Genomic DNA, 26,094 nt, shown 5'->3' with positions numbered 1-26,094 from the left:
TATAAACTTATGTACAAATTCGTCTCTTTGTATGAAAATTATCCCCCAAGTGAAAATAGAGAATATCACAAAATAAATTAATTCTCTCGCTAAAGGTAACAGTCATAAATTCTTTTATAAATTTGACGATTATTTAAAAGATCCTAATCCTCGATTTAAGCTAGGGCCAAGTGGCTTCAGCGTGCGACTCTCATACCTAAGGTCGTTGGTTCGATCTCCGGCTGTGCACCAATGGACTTTGTTTCTATGTGCGCATTTAACATTTGCTCGAACGGTGAAGGAAAACATCGTGAGGAAACCGACATGTCTTAGACTCAAAAAGTCGACGGCGTGTGTCAAGCGCTGGAGGCTGATCACCTACTTGTCTATTAGATTTATATATGATCATGAAACAGATTCAGAAATCTGAGGCCAGGACCTAAAGGTGTTGTAGCGCCACTGATTTATTTTATTTATTAAATCCTCGATTGGATTGATTTACTCCAGTTCAAACCATTTGTATGACTGAAAACTTGGCAATTAAAAAGTGGCGGAGAGTTCCTTGCCAGTGTTTTTTAAACTGGTAGTAAATGTAAATTTAGAATCAATTGAACATACATATTATAGTTAACTGACAATTATTTTTTCCAGACCCACCGAAGCGCACAGAGGCCGGTCAAATCACAATATTTGGCTTGAAAATTGGTTCCGAAGGACGTTTGAATGTGACTGTGAGGTCTAATCCACCTCCCGAAGCTCAGTGGACCGTTGGAGAGTTGGTGTTAGCTGCTCCTCAAAAGAATGAAGACTCATCCATAACCGCCTTGGAACCTGTGCACTTGGTAAATATTAAAAAACTTGTTTTTTTTCAAACTTTTGTAGACTTAATTTCAATTCCAAATGTTTGTCAGCAAGAAACTTAGTACTTTTTTACAAATTATATATTATATCTAATTATCAGATTTGATAACGTTTAATAAGATTTTCTAATACAATTTGTTGTACATAATGCCATGTGAAAGTATTGTTGCTACAGATAACTTCATAACTTTAGTTTTAAATACAGTGTGTATGTAATTGACAAATATAAAATATTTTATCTTGATATCATAAGTTTGCACTAAACACAATCATATTTATTTAAATCCGTCTTACTTGAAAGATTTGTTATAAATACATAACTATTTTGCAGGGTGGTGGGTACTACAACGTAACATTAGTACTGACAGCGGTGGCTAAAGAAGACGTCGATAGAACATACTACCTTAGAGTTACCAATGATTTGGGAAGAGAGGAATTCGCCCTACGACTGAGTACCATGGATGAGCCTGCAGGTAATATATACATTTTTTGTGAAGAATCTAACATAATATAAATTAGGGAAAAATGTTAGCGCGCAATTTAGTTCGCTAACTACGATTAGCTAACGTCCAATGTTAGCCCCACAAGGGAACAATTTGATTGTTAAGGAGGTCTATTCAAAAATGTATTAGATGGAAGGAATTTGAATTTCAGTATTTCATTGTATGTTTTGACAATTAACTCACAGTTTCATTATCAATTTCCTAGTAATTCCTTGCTAGAATTGTCTACCACTATCATTGAAATTTCTTTACAATTAAATGTTTTATATATAAAAAATGTATGTTACTTACATTGCATATGAATTTTAAAAATGCTAAGACAAAGAGATGAAACCTCTAACTCTCTCTAAATGCTAAGAAAAAGGGAAACAGTGGTATGGACCAATCACAGTTAAGCGATACAATCAGTGGTTTAGTTTTTCAATTGTCCTGTTAAGAATCGGCTGTTGATAATTTAATAATCGCAAGGTACAAGATGTCATTTTACAAAAGTACGACTGCCATGAGTGCTCAAATTGAACTCAAAATATATTTATGTTCCTAATATGAATAAAACTCAAAGAATTGGCAAGACTCTATGACAGGTTTTTAGTCTGCTATTCACTATTAAACTTTCCTTTCTTCAATCTCTCATTGCATAAAAATTAATTATGAATAAAGTCAAACATATATGCGTTCTGCGAGACTACACAATTTTTACAAATTATAATATTGATAATTTTTCCAACAGCACGGAATGACATAACGTCATTACTTAGTTTCGATGTATATGGTAAGGAATTTGAAAATTGCATTTGAAATGCATGATACATGTAGTTTAGTGGACATGGAAGCGATATATGCAATTGTCTTTGTTCTTATATTTTCCTTTGAACAATGCTCTTTAATGGTTTGTTGTGAACAACGACTTGTAGTCAAATTGAGACTAAAAGTAGATTGTTTCATTGTCAATATGGTTGTGCTTACGCTGTCATAGTAATGCTAAGCAAGATCTTGCATGATTTTTGTTACAATTGCCGAACGCTATTTATGAGAAATGAACATAATTGTGCATTTTAAACGTATAATTTTTATTTTTCAAAGATAAAACTGCGTGCGTACTGCGTTTAGTTATTTATCGAGTACTATAATAAAATATACACAAACTAATTTGATTGTGTCTATGTTAACTATAAATTGAAATTTTCTGAAGTGGACTTGCATTGTTTAATTAAAATGTAGATCATGATAGTGAGCTAAAAAATTCAGCATTCGTTATTTCACTACAACGATCAAGTAATAATTTAAAAAAAAAACATTCATTTAAAAAAAACACACAAAAATCCTTATACATAATTGTCTAATAGACTTCAACATTTTTCAATGATTTAAGTAATGTATATTTGTTTTTTTAGGTGTCCAACTAAGTCCTGGTGCAATTGCGGGTATCGTAGTGGCGATTTTGCTTCTTATTATACTGGTATCACTGACTGTATTCGCTAAGGCTACAGACCGGTGGTGTTTCGCAGGTGAGTTTTAGATTTTTTATAAAAGATCCATTTTCAAATGATACAATACATTTAAGTTTATTTGGTTGTAATAGTTCAGAATGTTACCTAATAGAATCACTAGTCGAATAAAAACATTTGATTGTATCATTTGAAAAATAATTAAAATATTGCTGAGTGATAAAAAATCTTTGCAGTTTTGATTGATCTTATTTATTAAGTTCTTTAGGGGTAACATTTAGAGTCGAATTTAGTGTTAAACAGAATTACGGTGTGTCAAAAACATTCTGGATTTGACATTGAGTTGCGTTGATTCTCTAAATCTTGCCCTAAGAACCGTTACTATAATTTTAATAAGTTCTTGAATTAAAATTCGCGCATTGCAATTCAATTTTACAATTATAATAAATTTAAAAAGGACTTTGACGACAGCTATAGCTGTATATGTTTATACAAAATCATAAGGCAATATTTTTTTCATAATTCATTAATTTGCATGATTTATAGTATGCCGTCTGCATGCTTTTTGACAGTTGTCAAGTATTGTCTATGAACAGAAATTATGGTTTAGTCGTGAATAGAATTATCAACAAAATTCATTATGTTAGCGATTATTTTATTAGAATTCATAGTTTTACATATATGGTGCTCGAAATTTATTGCTTTTTATTAATATAAGCGTATAGCGTAAATGGCAGTGTTTCTTTATTAAATGTGGATATGTTAAGATTATCAGTTTCTATATTATGCTGTCAGTTTAAACATAAATATTTCTCGCAAAGCAATGGTCACTGTTTTTTTTTTACATTTTAATTTTCCGCGACAGCGTAGTATAGAAAAACCTTTATTATAAGAAATATTTTGCTGCATACCTACAATAAGAGCGATCAAGAACGAATTGGCATGTCAATATTAGCATGAATCTCTTTTTGACTAAATTTTCAAATCTCTCTAATGTAGCATGAAATCGCATGATCTTTGGATGAGTAGTTTAGTGGATTCCAGTAACAAGATATTATAGTCTGTGGGTTTTGTAATATTTTTAATAAGCTAGTTTGGCTTCATTATGAAATACTAAGTTAACCTTTTAATTACTTATAAAATACTAAAATTGGTGGTGGTTTATGTATTTTTTATACATATACGTACTCGTTATAATAACTTATACTACGATTTCTTCACAATTTTCAATCTTAAAGTAATGTTATCACTGGTGTACGTATTCTACTAACGAAATATGCTCATTTCAATTTACCTTAAAGCCTTTACTGGGTGGCATTTGTTGGACTTTTTTCCAAAACACTTGTTTTACAAAGCCCTTATACAATTATAAAAAACTTATATTTCAAGAGTAAGAACTCCTTGTACTAATAGTTTATGGTATTTTGACTTCATTACGTATCGAGTGATGATAACACTGCTAAATTACGAAGGCAGTTTAATGCCCACAAACATACAGGGCTGTAAGGGCTTTGAGTGATGTATTTTAAGAATTAAAATGGTTTCATTCCTTGGTAGAAACAAGGTAGATATAGAAACAGGGGGACAGGGTTAACGTTCTTGATCGCTTATCTATGTTGGTATGTGGCAGGGCGGTCTCACCGCACCGACATACCGGACGGGGCTGATTCTGAGGCACCCCTCCCCCCACACGATGACATCAAGGGCTCGGAGAATCCAACCCACGAGCATGGAGACTTCATCAGTAACGGAGACACAAAACACCCAGAAAAGAAACCAGATACCGCGGTCTAAGCTTGTAAGTCGGAGCTGTCACTGTTACAATGACAGGACGTTTACGCCATGACACTTGACATGTCTTCTGAATTTAATATCTTAAAACTAGCTTTGACGTTTTATCAACTTTACAGTAGCATAAATAAATAAACATACTTGTATCCCAGTAGATTTTCCTCTTATAAATCGTTAAAACATCTATAATAGTTGTTCTTTTGTTCATCTGAATTTATTGATGTTGGTTAACATTGATAGAATATACGAGTCTTAGTGAAATAATCAAACCAGTTATGTATCAATCCAGCACCTACTTCATAAAATGTGCCAAACATTATTGTAAAACAACGAAACAATTTGTTTTTGATATGCTATTAATGACTTGGCTATTGTTTGTGACGAGCTTTAGGGGCTGATCGATGCCATTATAATCAATGTCAAATCTCATATTATTGTAATTTTTAAACGTCATGACAATTGACTATATAGTACATAAAACATGTATAGTTACTTAATATCGAAATTATTATCTTAAAGTTAATTTTATTGACATTTTAGATGTATGTTAAATCTCTTGAATTATATAAAAAAAATAAAGATTAAAAATAATATTGACTGGATATATTTCCAATACTTGTGAATCGTTTAAGGTTAAAATGTTAAATATGACAGGACAGTAATTATTTTACCTTTAAGTCAATCTTTTCCAGAGAGTCTTTCATCTCAATATTTCAGTCCTTTCATATAGCGTATTTTACAATTTTTATAGTACCTAGAAATAATGCCAAGAACTTACATGACCCGGTGGTAAGAGAAATTGGGATATTACTAATGCTTTGTGAATGACACCAGCCCACTGCCCATGGGTCTTATAAGTTTATTACACTATAATTGAAAATGTGATAGTTACGAATATCATGTTTGAAAAGTGGATTTTTACTTTTAATTGCTCAGTGATTAAAATAGACCATAGTTAATAAGATATTGGATGATGTGTTAAAGATATTAATCTTTTTCTTATACAATACAATCACATTTCAATATCATGCTTTCTTTTTTTTTGAATATTTCATACATACATGGTTTAATCTCAAGTTTGTATTATTTTAAGAAGAATGAAGGTAGTTCCAAAACGTGACTAACAACTTTTTTTCTTTGACCGTAGACAAAACAATTTTTTTTTTACTTTGACCTGAACCTAAGTTGTAATAATATTAATTCTTCGTATTTCCATAAAATATTAACCGTAAGGAAAATACTTTTTCAGTTTTGACCTAACCTAACCCAACGGATCGTAACTTTGATATCTTGATTATGTCTTACTGTTTAATACATCATAAACCTAACAAACACAATTTTAAATATTCCTCTAAAAATACAAAAGATGATAGTATATATGATAGTGTATAATGTCCACGTTTAAATAACTATCACCTACGTAGCCAGCGCGTGTCAATAATCAACAAATTCATTTCATTTGCACTGGTGTTTTTGCTTACGTTGCACTGTTCAAAGCTTAGCCCACAAATATTATTAAATTAAACAATATCTTTGGTTACAGGGTAACCTGGGCTGACATCGTATTTCGAAAAATAAATTGGTGAATCTCTGCATTTTTAATACTAGCAACACTGTAGGAATTCATACTGCATTTAACGTCATATTATAAATTAAAAACAAAACGTTCTTTTTGAGAAATCGTAACACCCGTCACTACATTTACGTGTGCACTTAACGGCGTTAAGTCCAATATAATATACTAGATACGTAATATTTATTACTAAGTACACGCTTAATTATAAAACAGTAGAAGTAAATTAGTATTGACCTCAAATTTATTTTAATATGAACTAATTAAAATTTTAAATTAATGACGTCAAATGTAAGAAATACGCCAGATGTTTTTCTCTTTTAATTGCCTTTTAAAATGTGTGTTTGTTAGTTTTTCTATGTATAAGTATATCTACTAACATGAATGTAATTAATTACAAGGCCTATATTTTTATTCCCCTATTCATGTGCTATGAGCCATTACAATCAATGTTTTGTGCTTATCTATCTCTTTTAACGTGTAGAAACGGCGGTTTGGATTAAGTAAAATCTTTGCATTTTTTGATCAATTAGTGAAATATAAAAAATTGTTGTTATCTGTAAAACGATCCATGAATGTTGACAATTTGACAAGTGCAAGGCTATGCGATATTTGAAATATAGGCTTTCTAAATTATATTTATAGAACGTATGACGAATCTCATTGAAGTTGTGAACTTAACGAACTATAGTTTATAATAGCTTTTATAATTATAATAAATATGATTAAAATTTTGTATAACAAATCAACTAAATAATACTGGACTAAACCAAACTATCTTGTGATAGTAGGTGTCTGATGACATTTGACACAAGACAAGACAATTGCCTGATTCTTTTATATTTGGAAGATTTATACAGTATCTTTAACTCTATGGACTTTTAATATGAATTAGTAAGTTTTGATTCACGCCGTACGCCTTGTGTTAAACAAGACTTTGACAGGCATACACAAATTTTCGTTGATGAATCATGTTGTATACCGTGTATTTACGTATTACAGTTAAGTCTTTTATTATAAGTTTACCGACCGTACATAAGAAAACTATATATAGTTATGTAGAATAGGTTTGCGGTATATGAATACACATTAACAACAACTTGGGTTTGTTACGAACGAATTCTATTACAATAATTTTGTAACTGACTGCGAGATTTTGCCAAGTTTTTTACTTGCATTTAAGATTACGAAAACCCCTTTGTGTAACCTTATACTTAATAATATCTCTCTATCATTATATATTCAGCAATATTGTGCGGTCGGTAATGTGTTCTTTCCAATATTATATTTTGTATATATTATGTAATAGTATTGAAATAAGCCTACTTAAATTAATTTTAAGATTAGCTTTTTTGTATTTTTGAAATATTTACCGATTTTACATTTTTACAGCTGCTCAGCAAAATGGCATAAAGACTAGACTAAACATAATAGTAGCTCGAGAAGTTTCCCCCGAGATGTGTTCTTTATCTTATCTTTTAATTAGACAGTACTTGCAACTGTAAATTGTCTAAAATAGTTCATATCTGACGCGCAATTTGCCGAAAAGCTCTGACAATCATAATACTATCATTATTTAGCATTCCAATGAGAGGGATAGTCACATCATCACTCTCTTTCTTGACTCGAATAGTAACCTAAGTGTCTCAGTCTTTTCTCTATGCTGTGTTCTCATAGACATTGTAAAGTCGCGTACTTAAGTTTTGTAAAGATTTATACTTATTAAATTAAGTCACCGTTGTAAGTTTATTTATAACACGTTTACAAAAGCACTGCCATTTTACAAAACCAAAAATGTAATAATTCCAATATTGCCATACGAACATCACATTTTGCAATTTTAAATGTTTTTATAAAATAAATTTCTAAAACAAATTTTAATGAATTAACGTGTATAGAACAGTATGTTATCCATTAAAGTATTTATTAAATAAGAAAATATTGTTTTATTTCGGCATTTTAATGTAATACAAGGGGCTTGTCGAATCACCATGAAAATACAAACTTGACACAGATGTTGTAAAGAAAATATTATTATTTGATATTACATATATTATTATTACGTAAGATTTCATAGAAAAATTAGAATCGCATTTTGTTCAATACCCGTACTTTAATTTATTTTTATAGCAATTAACTAGGATTTATTTAAGTAAAGTCATGATTAAAATATAAATGAATTTTATAGATCAAGAAAATCGCGATCAGGGAAAGAGCTCAGGAGAATCGTAAGTACATTGTTTTAACATAATAAGCTAATTATGTGTAATGGGGATACTTATAACTATTGTCATAACACCTTTAATTCACTAAGGGAAAGATGGTAAAAATGTTACCGACTAATTATCCTAATAATAGAAAATAGTTTCCTTTGGTTCATTTATTTCAAATTTTTATTTTGAAATTGATTCTGTTGTGAACACGTGGTAAGATTCAGATCGCGACTTAGCGCTAAGTATGACTTAAATTTGTAAAATTCAATACACTTGACATTCGGGAGCTGCAGCGCTAATTCTCGACTCCGAATATTATCCTATGTTTACATATCATACACATAAGCGAACTACATAACTCACCCTATAGTGCGGAAATACCTTTGTAGTGGGTATATTTATTTCGCTTTGTATATAGCTGATTTTGTTATAAGGATGGCGGCTGGTGATGTGCTTTTACATGCTGCGAACCCGCCCCCCTTCAAAAAGTAGGTAATCTACAATTCCACACGTGCATGGCATAATGAAAAATAAATACCAGCTTAATTTTCACCTAATATTAATCAATTCTTACCTCTTAGTTACTGTTTACTACTAATATCAGTAACCTTAGGAATACACCTTTTTTGCAATCTAGTACCAGTCTAGCCATAAATACTGTTACATAAAAACTTTTCTTTTATTAAACGTTTTACTTATTTTGAATTTGGAAGACGTATATTATTTTAAAAACTTCTTTAAATTTTGCGCCTTTTCACATTCATTTCGTTTCATAATCAAATAACAATATGGAATGGGGTGTTACACTTAACAAAGCGGGTAAGGAGCCGTTTGCCATATTCCAGACAGATTTAAAAAAAATATTTTCATTTATAACAGAACTTATGGCTGAACTAGGTAGTTCAGTGCCATCATATTTGGCGTAAAATATCGGGTGGAAATTCTGAACAGCATTCCACTGAATGTGCTAAAGATTCTCTACAATGAATTTTACATAATATTAGACAGTAGAAAGTTGTTTTAAAAGTGTGTTGTTCAAGCAATATAGTGCAAAGCTTCATTCAATTTGTTCACTATTACGTTAATAGTCTGTAATTTCCAGTAGCAAGTGGGATTCCGAAATTTTTTGTAGGTTGCAACATAAGCGTTATGGAAATTGAAATATAAGAATTGCATACAAAACTGTATTGGAAGTTATAGACCCCGCTTACACCATACCACGGCAAATTTAAAATCTCTGTATCCTACATTACATTATATCGAATCTCAAAGTTTTTGAAAGGTTGTACATTTGTCGCACACTTCACGGAACTTATTCTGTAACCATCTTGTAATAAATACAAAAATGTGCTTTGTGCCAGTAGCGACACAGAGAGTGCAGTTGGCAGGCAGAAATCACGGCTGAGTCAACTAAGTGCCAGAGTAAGGGCAGTTTTACCAAAAGGAAGGGACCGTGTTCAAGCAACTGGCAACACTGAAGTTGAGCCTGAGGTAACTGTTTTTTTTTGATATGCAAACTGGGACAAGATCATTTTTTTTACATTAAATTAAAAATCCTCTTCCAGAACGTAGCAGACGAGAAGAAGGGTGTAGTTTACGCCGAACTAGCACTTGGCGATCAGAACGCTGAAAAGCCACCGCCACCATCCACAGAGTATGCAGAGATTGTCTACACCGACCAACCGCCACAGATTAAAGAAAATAAAGAATAAAGTTTCTATCGTTCATAGATATTAAAAAAATATTTGTCAGATTTAAATATGTACACAAAACCCAACTCAGTTCACGCACGGCATAAAAATTGTATTGAATTGACACACACACTACTTAACGATCAAAGTATAGTTGAGCGTGACACCGTTTGCATTTAACTTATAAAATTGTTCCATTTCAAAATACCGAATTTTTTCTCATTTGTACACGCATTTTAACACAATATTGCTATGAGAAAAAAAAATAGTTCTTACACTTTTCTCGATTTTATAGTATTATTATGTATGGTATGTTCGTTATAGTCTAATATTTTCCCCCTTTATATTAAATACAAATTATATGACAAATAAAATTAATTTTATATGTATTTAGAAAATCAAATGGTTAAAAATTTTTTTTCATATACCTATTACATTAAAATTATGTATATTTATAAATAAAGGCACACCAACAAAAAGAGCTATGTATGTGCAAAAATTAATTTTAAAGACAATTAGACCACCGGGTTATATAATTTGAAGAATATTAGTTTATAAAAAATATTATTAATGGATCCTATATGAAATAATTATATTAGTTTTACGTTTAAGACTAAGAATGTATTTACATTAAAGTGAAGTGAATCGTAATCGAGGTAATATATGGTTGATATTTAAATATTGTTTACAATTTTAAATAATTATACTACCGTATTTTTATAATTTTTGTACAATAGTTTATAAATAATTCGCTTCCTTTTATTGGGAAACGCTTAATGTGTAATCTCATTTTAAAAAATTACCACTATGTTTTAAGTATAAATTTTATAAATTACTTAAGATACGAGGTAAAAATCCAGTAAAATATTATAATTCTGACATATTATAAAATATTATCGGATAGATATTAAGATTTTAATTGTAGTTATTATTATTTTTTTAAATAAGCATTCCGGTTTGATGATCTTTTCCCATTTTTTTTTATCTTCGCTCGATTTGTCAGCTGTCACTAAAAGTCAGTTCAATTTTACAAATGTCATCGCTATTATTAAAAACCAAACAATACAAACAAACACACTATGATTTAGTAAAAAAATTAAATCATAAACAGCGCTTGTATTTGCGGTAAAGGCTTTTATGATTAATTTACTTAATTTGCTTTATCTTCTATTAGGCAAAATAGTTTAAATTTATATTAATTCGATCTGATGAGTGCAGCAGTGTTTTAAGAATCACATGTACAAAATATTAATTTTTAGCGCACAAACCGTCCCAATATTTTAAGTTTAGTTATAATTGCTTAATCGGTGCTGTAAAGTCGCCGTGCAATTTTTAAGTTTCGCATCGCTAGAATATTAACTATTTTTCTATGGTAATTTATTTTAATTTTAAAATCGATTATAATAATCAAAACTTCCATTGCAATAGCCGAACACCCACACATCCCCACAAGAATGAGCCTTGATTCAACATTGATTCGCCAATTTAAGTAGGTAATCGTTCGTCTCTTGTCAATTGTCAGTGTTAACATATGACAGAAGGGGAACGAGTTTTGACAGAACTACTATTATTATTGATTTATGGTCGACTAATTTATAAATGAACCTTAGAGTATTAAGCCAAGGCTTAATACTCTAAGAAATGAACTTAATATACCGTTTACTAATGCACCCATTCGTCTTCGATAATCTGCGTGTACGCTGTTTTTACGCTTATCCGATTATTAGATCTGTGTAATACGACTTCAATGTATAAATATTTCAGATACCATAGTTTTAAAGCGTTAATTTTCACTTCTATTAAATTCGTACGATTTTACAATATAACAAAAATATATTAGTTTTTTTTTCACCACTACTTCTGTACACTGTAGTGGATGATATTGTGACCTTTGTAAACGATTTGCAGCTTTTATGTAAAACTATTATTAATGATATTAATATATTTGTATGGTCATTTTAAGCGTAGAATAGTTATTATGTAATAAAATTTGTATGTGTCGTATAATTATTTTTTCGTCCTATCCTGAAGTACCTTTCATTATTAATAAATATACATTTATACACATGCGATAGTTAACACATTTTGATACTTGAAACAATCTATTACACCGATATTATTCCTTTTTATTCAGGCTCAAATTATCTCTATAATATAAAACTTAGTTACCACTTAACGATAAGCTCCTCACGATCTACACGATTACAACTTGATTGAAATCGCCAGGGTTTTTTTTTATTTGCAACAATTATATTATGTGTTGGTCAGTCAATCTACATAAAACACTTGACTTTCATCATTCTATTGATTCTTTTGTCAGAACTAAGATAGATTTAAGGATTATGATGGTTATGCGGAGTGGAGCTAAATTAAAATTAAGAGTTTTATATTTTTGTGAAGGAGAAGAATACCAGGCGAATCCATAGCAAATTGTCATTTTAAAAATATATTTATATAAAAAAAACTGGGTGCACAAGAAACTCGATATTTGGGTATCTACCTCATGAAGGAAATTAGAAAAACCTAATGAACAGTGAATAACATAAAAAAACGGAAAACATTTTTGAAGAGGCTGATAACTGGCTGACAAGTGAATGACGTACGAAAAAAAGGTTGTGGTCTTTACAAAATAGCGAAAACCGAGGTTAACAACTAGCAACTATTAGCTAACTCGCAACAAGGTGATGCTGTTGCCCTTCCAGGGCATTATTCATTATGAGCTGTTACTACCAGGCAGGAGCATCGATTCTGAACTTTAATGCGAACAACTGATGAGATTAAAGCAAGAAGTTGAGAGAAAGCGGTCGAAATTAATTAACAAGAGGTGTGGTTTTTCATTTTGAGAAGGGTGGACCTCACACATCTTTAGCTACTGAGTAAAAATTAAGAGATCTATGAGAGAGGTTAGGAAGTATTAATGCATCCGCCGTATAATCGTGACCTTGCACTTTCAGATATCTACTTGTTACGGTTTTTTCTGAATTCTTTAGGCAGTTTCAGTTTAACATTACGAGGGGACTACCATAACCAATTGTCGGGGTATTATGATAAGAGGTACCAAAATTTCTATAGCAATGGGATCATGTCCCTACCTACAAGATTGAAAAATAGTTACCTAATAAAATGGTACCTGTATACTTTAGTTAAATGTAAATAAACTACCTATATTAAAAATTATTATGAATTTTCTTTAAAAAATGCGAAAAAACTTTTTCCCCAATATATTATGTTGCGTAAAACGTTAAAATTGATGTATTTTTGGATTTCTCGTGCCATTTTTTGTTTCAAGTTACAATAATTGAAATCACACTACCATATTTAACATAAGTATATTATATATCTTATACTTAAAGATTTTATTTTTTTTTATCCTTAACCCTTTATATTTTTGATAGATATTTATGATTTTGTTGATCGTAAAAATGCGTTAATTCATAAATAAATAAACTAAATCACCACGGTAACCGACATGTTACTGCGTCTGTTTCAGTCACCAATGCATGGTCAAAAATATAAAATTAAATCGAGCCTAGATAATAAACATGACATAACATTTGTCTTACAATTGTACAGGTATATAAAAAGGTAGGATATGGTAGTAGCTATAGTTTATTTTTAAAATATCAAGTTAAGCAATCTATCCGTAACAAAGATCATTGTTAATGCATAAAGCTATCATTTGCACAGGTGTAAATATGAATAAATATAAGTTCAATTTTAAAAAAATCTATTGTTTTCTGTGCAATGGACTCTCAACAATTTAAGGAGTTTGGCAAAGCTGCTATTGAGTTCATTGCCGAGTTTAATGATACGGTAAGAGAAAGAGATGTTTTACCAGCAGTAGAACCTGGCTATCTTCTTTCTCTTCTACCTGAGAGCCCGCCAGAAGAAGGACAAGATTGGCAATCGGTTTTTAAAGACTTTAAGGATACCATAATACCAGGCTTGGCTGCCTGGCAGTCACCGCAATTTCATGGGTTTTACCCATGTGGCAGTTCCTATCCAAGTATAGTCGGAAGCTTATTAACAGATGGTCTCGGTACCATTTGCTTAACCTGGGCTTCTGGTCCTGTTAACACTGAACTGGAAATTGTCACTCTAAACTGGCTGGGTAAAATGATGGGGCTACCCGAGGAATTCCTTAATTCTTCATCAGGTACTGGTGGTGGTGTTATACACAGTTCCGCCAGCGAAGCGGTTTTTGTTTGTTTATTGGCTGCTAAAGAAAAAACTTTACGTCGCCTAAAGCAAGACCCGAATTTCGATGAAGATCAGGCGAAGCTAAAATTGGTAGCATACACTTCTGATCAATGCAATTCAGCCATTGAAAAGGCTGGTGTTCTTGGATCGATGAAAATGAGATTACTTAAATCAGATTCTCGCGGAAGATTACATGGAGAAACTCTTAAGAGAGCGATTCAAGAAGATAAAGAAAAAGGGCTTATACCATGTTACGTGGTAGCCACATTAGGTACGACAGCCACCTGCGCTTTTGATCTTTTGGAGGAGCTAGGACCAATTTGCCAGGAAGAAATCGTTTGGCTTCACGTAGACGCGGCATACGCGGGTGCAGCTTTCATATGCCCCGAGTACAAATACTTAGCGAACGGAGTTAGCTATGCAGATTCCTTTAACTTCAATGCGCACAAATGGTTATTAACAAACATCTCCGTGTCCCCAACCTGGGTCAAAAATGAGATTGATATTATAAAAGCTTTTGATGTTCAACGAGTCTATTTGGCTGATATTAACTCTGGGATAAAAATACCAGATTTCAGGCACTGGCAAGTACCATTGGGAAGGCGTTTTCGAGCGCTCAAATTGTGGTTGGTTTTAAAAATATATGGGGCTAAGGGATTAAGGGAGCATATACGGAATCAGGTGAGCCTGGCACAGTATTTTGCGCAGCTTGTCAGAACTGATAAACGATTTGTTGTGGACCCTGAACCATCTATGGGCTTGGTTTGTATTAGATTAGTTGAAGGCGATGATTTGACGAAAACACTGTTGGATAATTTAATTGCGAAGAGGAAAGTTTTTATGGTATCTGCTTTTTCTGACAGTAAGGTGATTATACGAGTTACTATTGGCTCTCGGTTTACAAATAAATCCGATATAGAAGTAACGTGGAATTTGATTAAGGCCGAGGCTGATATTTTATTTGGAGAATCACCTAAAGATATTTAAGGATCAATAATGAATACAAGATATGCAATTATAATTTTATTATCGACTTTAGATATGCTTCATATTTACAAGGACACCTTAAAAATGTTAAAAAAACTTAAGACATCGATCATGTACTACCATAATTTGAAAATTTATGATATTTGAAGTATAATAAATCAATTGTCAAATTAATCTGCATATAAAAAGAAACAATTTATATATTTTTAATATCAACGCCTACTTTTGCCTTTATACAATAAATTATAGTTACATTTATTTTACACAATTATGTGTTTTTATTATCTATAACCTCCTTAGTATACATGAGTGGCATGGAGCCAAACTGTCTTAATAGGCAAGTAGTTCTTTGTAACCTTCAAACCGAAAGACTATATCTTCTCTAGCTTTGTGATTTGTATAGCAAATTAAACTCGGTTGTCTTTGAATACTTAAAACATTCTAATGTAATATTTGAATGTATAAAGAAACTATTCAAACTTTCCGCCCTCCTTCAACTTCTTTTGAATTTTCTGCCAAACTAACTTAGCTACAGTAGCATCCGACGTTGTTATTGTATAACTTGCATTAGGGTGCTTATGTTTATAATGTTTAATCAAATTTTGCTTATTGAAGAACTTTTTTACGCACAGGTCGCATCCGAACGGCCTGCTATTCGTGTGAGATCGCATGTGATATATCAATCTACTCTCTCGTGGGAATATTTTATCGCACACCATGCATTGGACATTTTTCTTCTTGCTATGCCGTTTCATATGTGTTTGCATATTGTGTTTGAATGTGAACCCCTTTTTACATATATCGCACTGAAACGGTTTCTCACCGCTGTGACATGACAGGTGACGTTTTTTGGCGCTCGCGTTGTCAAATGTTTTGTCGCATTGATCGCATTTGAAAGTCTTGTTCCCGCTATGTCGGAGTATGTGTTGAACTAAGGCGGACTTATATTTAAGTGCCATTCCACATATGTTACATTCGAACGGCTTCTCTGTGGTATGTCTACGTAGATGACTTTTGTACAAATGGGTCTTATCAAACTCTTTATCACACATCTCGCACTTTATGATTGGTTTTTTGCACCGTTTATTTTCGATATGTCTCGTCAAATTTCGTTGATCGACAAAGTTCTTATCACAATTGTCGCATGTAAATGACCTGAGGTGGATTTTTTGGTGCTTCAGGAATGCAGATTTCCGTTTGCATCCGAACGTGCATTGGGTGCATTTGAATTTACCGTCGGAATCGTGTTCGTTTATATGCGCGTGGTACTTTTCCCGATTGGGCAGTTTTTCTAAGCACATATGACATTCTAGATTCTGTTTTTGGTGGATATTTTTGTGTTCTGTCAAAAATTGGGTTGTGTCAAATCCTCTATGACATGCGTCACAGCTATATTTGCCACTCGACAGGGCATTGGCATTCAACTCTTCGTCAGCTATAATAAAAAATGCATTTAAGTTTCTTGTTGTTTTTATTATTCTCTTAGCTTTTGCGTATATGCTTCGCTCGCAAGTTAAAGCATCATAAAGGACTACGGGAAGTTATTCTAAGAAATAGACACGAATTCCGAAACATCATAAATAATCGTGGACTGATATCTGTGACAAATCTCAACTCTTTAAAATTTGACAGTGACATTACGAAACTATGTTGCAAGTTTCATAATACAAGCAACATTTTACAGAATTACTATAATGTATGTTAATAGAAATAATAATTAAAATTACAAGTCTATAATTTATTTATTTATTGCATTTATTCACCACATCTGGCATATAATTAAGTCATTTATATAAAATAATACTTAACAGCTAAAGCAACTATTATCACTTTTTATATTGCTGAAATAACTACAAGAGTTGGGAGATTTTTTAAATGATTTACTACTACACAATGCAGTTATTGCAATTAGAGCGAAAACAAAACACGATAGAAAATATTAACATTAAATACATAAATTGTTGTATTTTCTAATATAATCCAATATACAAACTTGAAAAAGATAGTTAAAACTTAAAAATAAATTATAAAATCTTTAACAAAATCAAACATCTATTAAACCTATAATTATTTGGATATTGCATATTTCCCTCACATTTACGATTTATTATTCCCTCGTTACTTCAGAGAACCTCTTCTTTCGATAATTTTTGCATAAGTTTCTCCCATACTTGTTTAGCGACTGTTGCATCGGTAAACTTTGGCTCATACTTTTCGTTCGGATGTTTTCTCGAATAATGTCTCAATACATTGGATTTATGTGTAAATTTCTTGCTACAAACGTCGCACTTAAACGGTTTGCTATTTGTATGAGATCGCATGTGATAAATAAGTCTACTCTCGCGCGGAAAGACCTTAAAACATAATTGACATTTAAGATTTTTCTCTTTCGCGTGCCTTTCTAAATGACGTAACATGTTGTGTTTGTGCGAGAATTTTTTACTGCATCTGGGACACGGGAATGGCTTTTCGCCGGTGTGTTTTCGCAAATGCGGCTCTAATAAACCCCTGTGCGAGAAGGTTTTATTGCAATAGGTACATGAGTATGGGCGTACGCCACTGTGCAGTTGGATATGCCGCGCCAATGTCGACTTATGCTTGAAGAACATAGAACACAAATCGCATTGAAACGGTTTTTCTGTTGTATGCTTTTTTAAATGGCTCTTGAGGAAGAAGGCTTTTTCAAAGACTTTGTTACAGACGGGGCACGTGAGATCATGTTTATTCTTGCAAATACCCAATTTTTGGTGGCGCGACAAATTTGCTTGGTGTGTAAATTCTTTGGAGCAGTGATCACACTTAAAAAATGGTATATCTGTGTGAAGTTTTTTGTGATTTTGTAAATTTGACAAGCTTTTGAAACGCTTTCCACAGATGAAGCAAGAATAATTCCTATCGTGCGAGAGTAGGTGGTCGTTGTAATCTTCCACTTTTTCGAAACGGAGATAGCAAACATGGCATTCGAGTCTTTCATGACTGTGCAAAATTTTATGCATGCGCAAATGAGATTTTTTTAAAAATGCTCTTTGACAAAAGTCGCATATGTTCCTAGCTTCCTTCACAGCATTTCTGTTTAAGTCATCCTCCGTCACTAGAAGGAAAATTAAATCTAAAAAAAATCTGCCACTACCCACATAGTAATAACTTAATTACCCTAACAGGAGCGAAGACAACGCAAAAGCTAAAGGAAATTTTTATAATCCTAAAATAACTAAGCATTATATGTAAAAATATTGATAGACTTTCGGAATTAAAATATGATAAACCTAAAACTGACTAATCTAGGGTTTTGAAGTTTAAACAAAATATTAAATCATTTTTAATAGAATAAATGTAATTTATATTCTTTTTCCTAGCAGAATTATTGTTAAGCAGGTAAGGTACTGGAATATTCTTGTAAGAATTAATAAATAAATATTATAAAATATTTAGGTAACTCACCACCACAGCCAAGCAGTGGAGGACCATCTCGAGCATCTAAGTCAGGTAATATGAAGTCATTTTCCTGAAACATAAGTGTTATGTGACTATTAAACAAAAGTTGCTACTGAAAGATGTCTTTCAATTATTGTGCTTTGTATAAATACAATGAGTATTTTCACTTTTTTTAAAGACTATACAAACACAAACAATATTGAATATAATTAAAAAACTATACAAAAGTTTGAAATTTGACCCCTTTTTTTCTAAATTTAAAAAAAGTCTGAAACTGAATTTCACTTTTGTTTAAATGTCTGAATATTTCTTTTAGAGGCTGCTCTGGCACTAGTTTAGTTAAGCAACAGCTGCTTTAAAAATTATATTGGAGTTAGGGTCTGTTTCACAATGTCCGGAAAAGTTCCAAATAAGCTATTTATTACTTATTGGTAAGATAAGCAGTACTTTTGAGTTTCACGACGGTCAGATTGCACTATTTGTCATGAAACACAAAGTATCTTATTCAGAACTTTTATCTTTCGAATAATTCATGTGTTGCATAGCTATCTGGTACTTTATCCATACATTGTCACAAAACACATGTTAATTTAATATTAACATTCGTCCCTGACAAAATTATCTAAGGCATCTAACATATGCCATATTTTCTAATATTGACAGACGATATACTGAATTTATAAATTCTTTAGATAAGACTGTTCAAGTGAATGTCAACCAATAATAGATATAACATACTAACCTGAGGTTCATCTTTAACAATTGATGTGTCAACTTCGGATTTAACATCCACAAAGTCTATATTCATCTGTGGGGTGTTTATCACATCTTCTTCTATCTTTATCTCTTCTGAGCAGACACTGAAAATTATTTATGAAACTATTAATTACATATTTACTTTGTTCAGTTCACAACTCATACATCTTTACTTCTTATATTTCTGCTCTGACACCCTATGTGAACTGTTCATCTGTGGATGCAGTTAAAATATTAGTCATGAACTATTATAGATTTAAAGATAGCTCAAATAAATTAATTATAAGATTAAGATTTAATAAGTGCAAGTTAAAGAAAATCAACAACTTTATTGACTTACTTTACTATCACTGGCAATTTCAGAGTACCCAAAATCTATTGCTTTACTTTTCAATCTACTTTGGCTTTGATATTAGAGATGATATTAAGCAAAGGAATATTACTAAATAAATAAAGAAGAAAAATATTACCAATAATGTGTCTAACTAAATTTAACTGAACGGTTGAGTAACTTAAAAGCCGCATCAAATTACTTCTGTAACTGTAATCTATGAAATATACCAACTCCCAATCTACATAAGTTTCATTATAATCGATACGACAATTTCAACGTACGGATAACACTTAGCTACATAAATGTATAGCATTCGAAGTTCTTTTTGAAATTACAAATTTAAGAGATGAACAATAATAAAAATACTCACTTTTGGTAGTCATGTTGATCAGACTTTAGTTCTTCGGCATTTTCACCATAGTAATCCGGTTCAACTTTTACTGTTATAACTTCAGCCATTTTCGTTTATATTATTATAATAAAACAGTTGCTACAGGTCTACATTTATTTTTGGGAATCTAACAGTGAAGAAATTATACAATCAAAATAAAACCACGGAAATATGTAAAATATAAACGCTTGACGCCATTGAGTCCATTCCCATCCCAGTACCAAAGTTTTCTCTGTTTGATCTTATTTGTAATTTGACATCTCACAAAAAAGGTTTGGGTGTCAACTATCAAATCCTGAACCGTGAACGTCAAAATAAAAAATATTGATTCTGATCTATCATCTATAACGTAAAATTTGATAAATCTGGCCATTTCCATGTAAATACATATTTAATAAGAGCATAAATATAATACGTAATGTGTCTTGGGATCACCTTGGAATCAAAACTTCAGTGGTCCCCTCATATCAGCGGATTGGCGAAGAGACTTATGCAGCTTACGCGGTTAAAAAGATTCGCTCACTGTCTGATGTCGATACAGCTAAACTTGTTTATTTTAGTTATTTTCACAGCTTAATGATTTATGGCTTATTGTTATGGGGTCATGCTGCTGATGTCGAATCTGTTTTCATTCTGCAGAAGAGGGCTATTCGTGCGATCTATAATTTAAAATGTAGGGAATCTCTGAGAGATAAATTCAAGGAAATTAATATACTTACCTTTCCCTCGCAATATATTTATGAAAATATTATGTTTGTTTGTGATTAGAACATACGCACAATGTCAATACTCGGAACAAACGCAGGCTGCAATTTCCCCGTACTAGACTATGTAAAGTTAGTAATTCTTTTTTGGGAAAAGGGATACTTTTCTTTAATAAAATCCCAGAGGCTCTTTTATCTCTGCCTTTTAATAAATTTAAGAAATGTATTAAAGAAAAGGCTTACTATAAAGTTATTGATTATCTAGTTGGTAAAAGGGCCTGGGACTAGTGCTGGGCAGGCTACCTCTAATTAATTTGATATATTTGTTTTAAATATTGTTTGATGATTTGCTTTTTTAAAAGAGTACCGAGAGTTTTTTACGCCGGCTTTTTCTCTCGACCTACACCCTCTGTCTTCTTTGCCGATGAGTAGGGATGCCTACAGGTTCGAATTGATTGACGTGGAATAAGTGATACCTAGATGATCTTATGTTCCAAAATAAACGTATTTTATTTTATTTTAACTTATAATTTCACGATTTTAGGATGCGACATTATCACTCAGTACCTAACTGATTTTATTTATGTGTAAGTTCTCAAACAATAATGTTTGCTTAAAATATACAAGAAGACAACAATCAGAACAAAAACATTTCAAACGAACTTAAACTTAAGTTTGGTTGTGGTTTTTGGGAGGATGTTTAAATAGATGGTAAATATAACTCTTTGTTTGAAGCTGGGTGTCAACTGTAATTGTTTAAAATATGAGCTTTAGGGCCTGATTCACAATGTCCGGATAAGTTCCAAATAAGCTATTTGTTACTTATTGGTATGATAAATAGTATTTTTGCGTTTCACGACTGTCAGATAGCGCTATACGTCATGAAATTCGAAGTATCTTATTTGGAACTTTTATCTTTCGAATAATTTATGTGTTGCATAGCTATTTGGCACTTTATCCATACATTGTGAAACAGGCCCTAAAACTATCATAAAATTAGGGTTTGTGGGGATGATTGAATTTGAGGTTCTATGCGCCATACAAACTAATACACAACAATAACTTAGTGCTAAAATTGCTTTATGTGATAGAGATGGCGGATGGATTCCGAAATGGCCGTTGTTTTTAAATATATCAAGGCAGATAGGTAGGCGACTTTCAAAGTTTTTTAAGGGTCCTATGGACCATTAGTATAGTTGTAAATTCAAACGGTTAAAAAGAGGTATCGCGTCTTGAGGAATCGAATAATGACGACAACCACACGTAAACTGAAGTAGACATTAAAATAAACAATTATCATAATTCAAAGTGGATACTATATTAAACGTATGGTACAAGTGATAATGTAACAGCATTTTTTTTATGGCACTGGCCACTCCCATCCATTCTCTGTTGTTTGTTGTCGCTTCAGCCCCCTGAAAACTATGGTAACAATCTACAAATTACAAGTTTGTAATATGTGAAACGGCCAGAAATCACGTTTCAGTTTGCTGAAAAGTTCTCCAAGTAGTGGAAAAATTCGAAAAAATGACGAATAACATGGCGGATTTAACGTAGAAACCAAATAAGACACCACGTCTCTTATATACGGCCATGTCAATGATACTTTTGGCAGATTTAAGATGCCAATAAATGGGATTTTCTGCATACTTTCAATTGAGATATGGCCTTATAGTGATGTGGAAAGTTATCGCGAGGGTGATCGCCTGCAGTTTCCGCATTTACTTACATGCCGTATGTTATACTGTTTCCAAAACCTAAATGTTGGATCCTTGGCTAGCCAGCAACTGGCGGACCGACCCGAAGGCCGAAAAATCGGAAAGACTGAAGTTGTTTATTATTCTCAAGAAAAACTTTGATAGCCCGATTTAGGGTTTATTGCCATGGAACTAATTGTAGATAAGTACAACGCTATTTATCTCTATAATAATATGAAGAGAAAATGTTTAGCCGTACAGAACCGGCTGTTATTTACAGAGAACTTTACTGGGTTATTTTCCAAAATTTTGCCTTTTACATACCTAATATATTCTTCATACAGTTTAAGTTTATTGACATTATAAGTTTTTGCATGAGGAATATTAATGTGTGTTAACTCCTGAAATGTGAAAAGACTACAGTGGGAATGTTATTAAATTTCACACGGAAGAAATCGCGGTTACCACCAACTTAATATCTAGTTACAAAATAGCATCTTGTCTATTATATTTTTACAAAGTCAATTAATTTTCTCCGGCACAATTTCCGTGTGTTTTCATTGCGATTCAATTAACATAAAAATAATCACATGGTTTCAAGGCAATATGAAAACTTTGTAGAGGATGACGAGTATTTTACATTTATATGATTTATTTGTTTCAAAAAGATTAATCGAGATATGTAAGTGAAACGTTCAGTGAAATTTGAAAGAAGTAGAATTTAAACAGAGCGAACTTTATTTGAGTGTCAATGCGTTAATATTTAATAAATTCGTTTAATTTAATCCGTTTAATTTAATCCGTTTAATTTAATCCGTTTAATTTATTTAATAAATTCGTTTAATTTAATCAGTTTAATTAATTTAAAAAATGTTTAATTTGTTTAATAAATTTTGATGTGACTTTAAGGTTTTGTTTATTTGAGTCTGCTTGATTTTACAAGATCACGCCAATTTGACAGAAATGCATACAAAGAGCTGTAAGTAAATATATAATAATAATAATATTATTTTTTTTTAATTCCCATAATATTTAGGATTTCAAAATGCTTGGAAGACGGGGATTAAATAGGAGAAGATATGCCCATCTCCTACCTTCTATGTAGTGTGTATCGGAGGTTTTTGTAACATGCCGAATTCCCGGTAGATTGCGAGGGCGTCGATGGAACCTCTGTAAGGCGGCTTTGGTTTTCGTGATGGTTTTAGTTGGTATCGCTCACCCAATCTCTAAATAGCTCAGATTCTGGTGTGGGTCGAGCCATATATACCCCTGCAACTGTTGGGGCCAAGGGATGCGCAAGAACATTTCCACCTCGGATATTTAAAAAACGATTTAAATGTGTTAACAAATGTTCTACACTTGTTCTTTTACTTACTAGCACGGATTTATTGCATTTCTGTCAACAATAATATATTTCATTTTCGAACTATTCATTATCGACCTCTGCGTGTGAACTACGTTTCAACAGGTTTAATCTAATTATTATTTAAAAGTAAGCTTCTATTAGTGATCGTCTCATAATGTAATAATCGTGTTTGTATTTTGTAAGCGCCATTAAGGGATGTTTCTTTTCTTTCTTTATATATTTTTTTTTCAGTTTCTCTAACGATGTGAGCTGTAAACCATTGATATGATTTGGTGATTTGGCAGCAATAGCTGAGCGCGTATACATACCTATCTAAGAGACATCTAATCTCTAATGTCATCATGATCAAAGTCTTTACAGCCCCTTATGGGTCATAGCCTGCGCCAATATCTTTCCCCATTGCAAAACACCTCGTGCTTCCTCAGTCCAACTCGAAACTCTAAACTTTACTAAACATACTTGTGAATTAAACGTTAATCGGACGTAAGGAAGAATAAAAAATATCACACCAATACCAATTCTTAAAAGGCCGGCAACACACTGGCGCTGTATGTGTAAATAAACGGCCGCGGCGTTATTACCTAATATAAGGTGTGCTCTCTGCCCGTTTGCCTCCATTTGCAAAAAAAATCGTTATATTTTTTATTCAAATGACCATCACAACGATTGATCATAAACAACAACATAATGTTTACTCATATATTTTCAGGGGTGAAGTTCTAGAGGACTACGGCCATGTAAACCGCCCTAAGCCTGCAGTAGAGCGCTGGTATGACCCTTATTGGGAGGATGGACATTGGGTCTTTAATAGGTATTTTAGTGTACTCGTAACGCACGCCTTCTGGTCACAGGGATAAGTAGAAATGTCCTGTATATTTTTAATTAGAGAAGATATTAAATTGAGTTGAGTATTCGAATTGTAACGAAAATTCGGCGTTAAATATTTGATAATATATTTAAAGTCCCTTTTGTCGTAGTCGAATAAATGATTTTATTGTAAAAAAAATAACTGACTCTAAAACCTTCTTACGCCTGGGCTTCAGATTTCTATTTTTTGTCGATCATTTGTCCATTTAATTGACTAGTAGGTTGCTTTTGTGCTTGACGCATGCCGTCGACTTATTGGGTTTAAGACAAGCCGATTTTCGGAAGACCTTTTTTTCATCGTTTGCAAGTTAATGCGCAAGAAAGGTCATAAGTGCACAGCCGGCATCGAACCTACGACCTTAGGGATGAGAGTCGCACGCTGAAGCCACTACGTCAACACGGTTCTGTTGATTTGATTGTAATTTGTTTAAAACTTTGAATTTATTGAAATGTATATAATAAAGTGTTTACTTTCTTTTCTATTTAAACAGAGTTAAGTTGCAGTCTACTGAACACCCATTGGGACACATGTTGCAAAAAGGGAAATATACGAAACATCACGACTGCAATCAAATTTGTTTAGGGATTTATGAAACGTAAGAGTAATTTTTCTAAATCTTTGTGTGAAGCTATATTAGTATAATTATATGTTACCGGAAATGTATGTAATCCGTCATTATATACATTTGCTCGGATTTGTATGTAATTCCTAAAGTCCTAAAATATTAGAGACATTTCCTAGAAAATCTATTCATTTCTATATAGCAATCGGAATTACAAATATTTGTGATATCAATGGGGCGAGGTAAGGGTATTGTTTTGTCTGATCAGGCGATCTCGTTAGTGCCGCGTTAGCTTCAAGGTTAGGTAAGGTTATTTTTATGCATTTATTAATACGATATTGGAATTACATACAATTCCTAGGATTCCAAGGATCATTTAAATAATCGTCAAATTTATAAAAAGCTTTATTGATTAATTTAACAGTTATAATTGACTAATTTCTCTTTTGTTGAGTTTGTTGTAAAAACAAATACAAAGTCCATATAAGAAGTGTATATATATAACCATAAGCACCAAAAGAACTTGTCTGGTCATATCTCAGTCGCCATTTGTTTTAAAATAATTCCTAATGTGGAGAATTGAAAATATTTGTGTATTTTAGTTACGGTGAGATTTGCGCTCAACGATTCGTGACTCGCAAACACAGATGGCGCTATGAGTACAAGCAATTCCACAACATGTGCTATTTGGAATACGAAAATTGTAAAGAGTTAAATAAACGTAAGTGTATGTTT

The 26,094-nt window shown here is 32.2% G+C and overlaps 3 protein-coding genes across 12 annotated transcripts in view; 2 read left to right on the top strand and 1 right to left on the bottom strand.

The window, feature by feature from the left end:
• Window positions 1-11,662, top strand: part of LOC111000451 (fasciclin-3) — a 78,941-nt gene extending 67,279 nt beyond the window's left edge. Inside the window, exons 8-14 of one of the 7 annotated variants that reach the window (XM_045631271.1) lie at window positions 631-821; window positions 1,172-1,313; window positions 2,738-2,851; window positions 8,344-8,383; window positions 8,803-8,856; window positions 9,733-9,859; window positions 9,934-11,662. In XM_045631271.1, the coding sequence (XP_045487227.1) occupies window positions 631-821; window positions 1,172-1,313; window positions 2,738-2,851; window positions 8,344-8,383; window positions 8,803-8,856; window positions 9,733-9,859; window positions 9,934-10,080 (815 nt within the window). In that variant the 3' untranslated portion in view covers window positions 10,081-11,662. Of the gene's footprint in view, window positions 1-630; window positions 822-1,171; window positions 1,314-2,737; window positions 2,852-4,421; window positions 8,095-8,343; window positions 8,384-8,802; window positions 8,857-9,729; window positions 9,860-9,933 lie in introns of those variants that run through there. The other 6 variants (XM_022269886.2, XM_022269888.2, XM_022269887.2 and 3 more) reach the window with 6 other exon arrangements.
• Window positions 11,663-13,803: 2,141 nt separating this feature from the next.
• LOC111000456 (3,4-dihydroxyphenylacetaldehyde synthase-like) lies at window positions 13,804-15,393 on the top strand. Its single transcript, XM_022269897.2, has one exon. The coding sequence runs from the start codon at window positions 13,804-13,806 to the stop codon at window positions 15,244-15,246; it is 1,443 nt and encodes a 480-aa protein (XP_022125589.2). The 3' UTR covers window positions 15,247-15,393.
• Window positions 15,394-15,503: 110 nt separating this feature from the next.
• LOC111000457 (oocyte zinc finger protein XlCOF6.1) lies at window positions 15,504-20,435 on the bottom strand. 4 transcript variants are annotated; one of them, XM_022269899.2, is made up of 4 exons: window positions 20,142-20,420; window positions 19,424-19,541; window positions 18,688-18,757; window positions 15,504-16,681 (listed from the first exon to the last, which is right to left on the bottom strand). In XM_022269899.2, exons 1-4 carry the CDS (start codon window positions 20,228-20,230, stop codon window positions 15,717-15,719), a joined length of 1,242 nt encoding a protein of 413 aa, XP_022125591.2. In that variant the 5' UTR covers window positions 20,231-20,420; the 3' UTR covers window positions 15,504-15,716. The 4 variants fall into 4 exon arrangements, with proteins under 4 accessions (XP_022125591.2, XP_022125593.2, XP_022125590.2 ...); XM_022269901.2 differs by having other exon boundaries at window positions 15,509-16,681; window positions 18,688-18,751; window positions 20,142-20,417; XM_022269898.2 differs by having other exon boundaries at window positions 16,561-18,337; window positions 20,142-20,435.
• Window positions 20,436-26,094: the final 5,659 nt, after the last annotated feature.

The sequence above is a fragment of the Pieris rapae genome, chromosome 15 (genome assembly GCF_905147795.1).
Source record: "Pieris rapae chromosome 15, ilPieRapa1.1, whole genome shotgun sequence".
Classification (NCBI taxonomy): Eukaryota; Metazoa; Arthropoda; class Insecta; order Lepidoptera; family Pieridae; genus Pieris; species Pieris rapae.
This window is presented reverse-complemented; position numbering and strand designations above follow the sequence as displayed.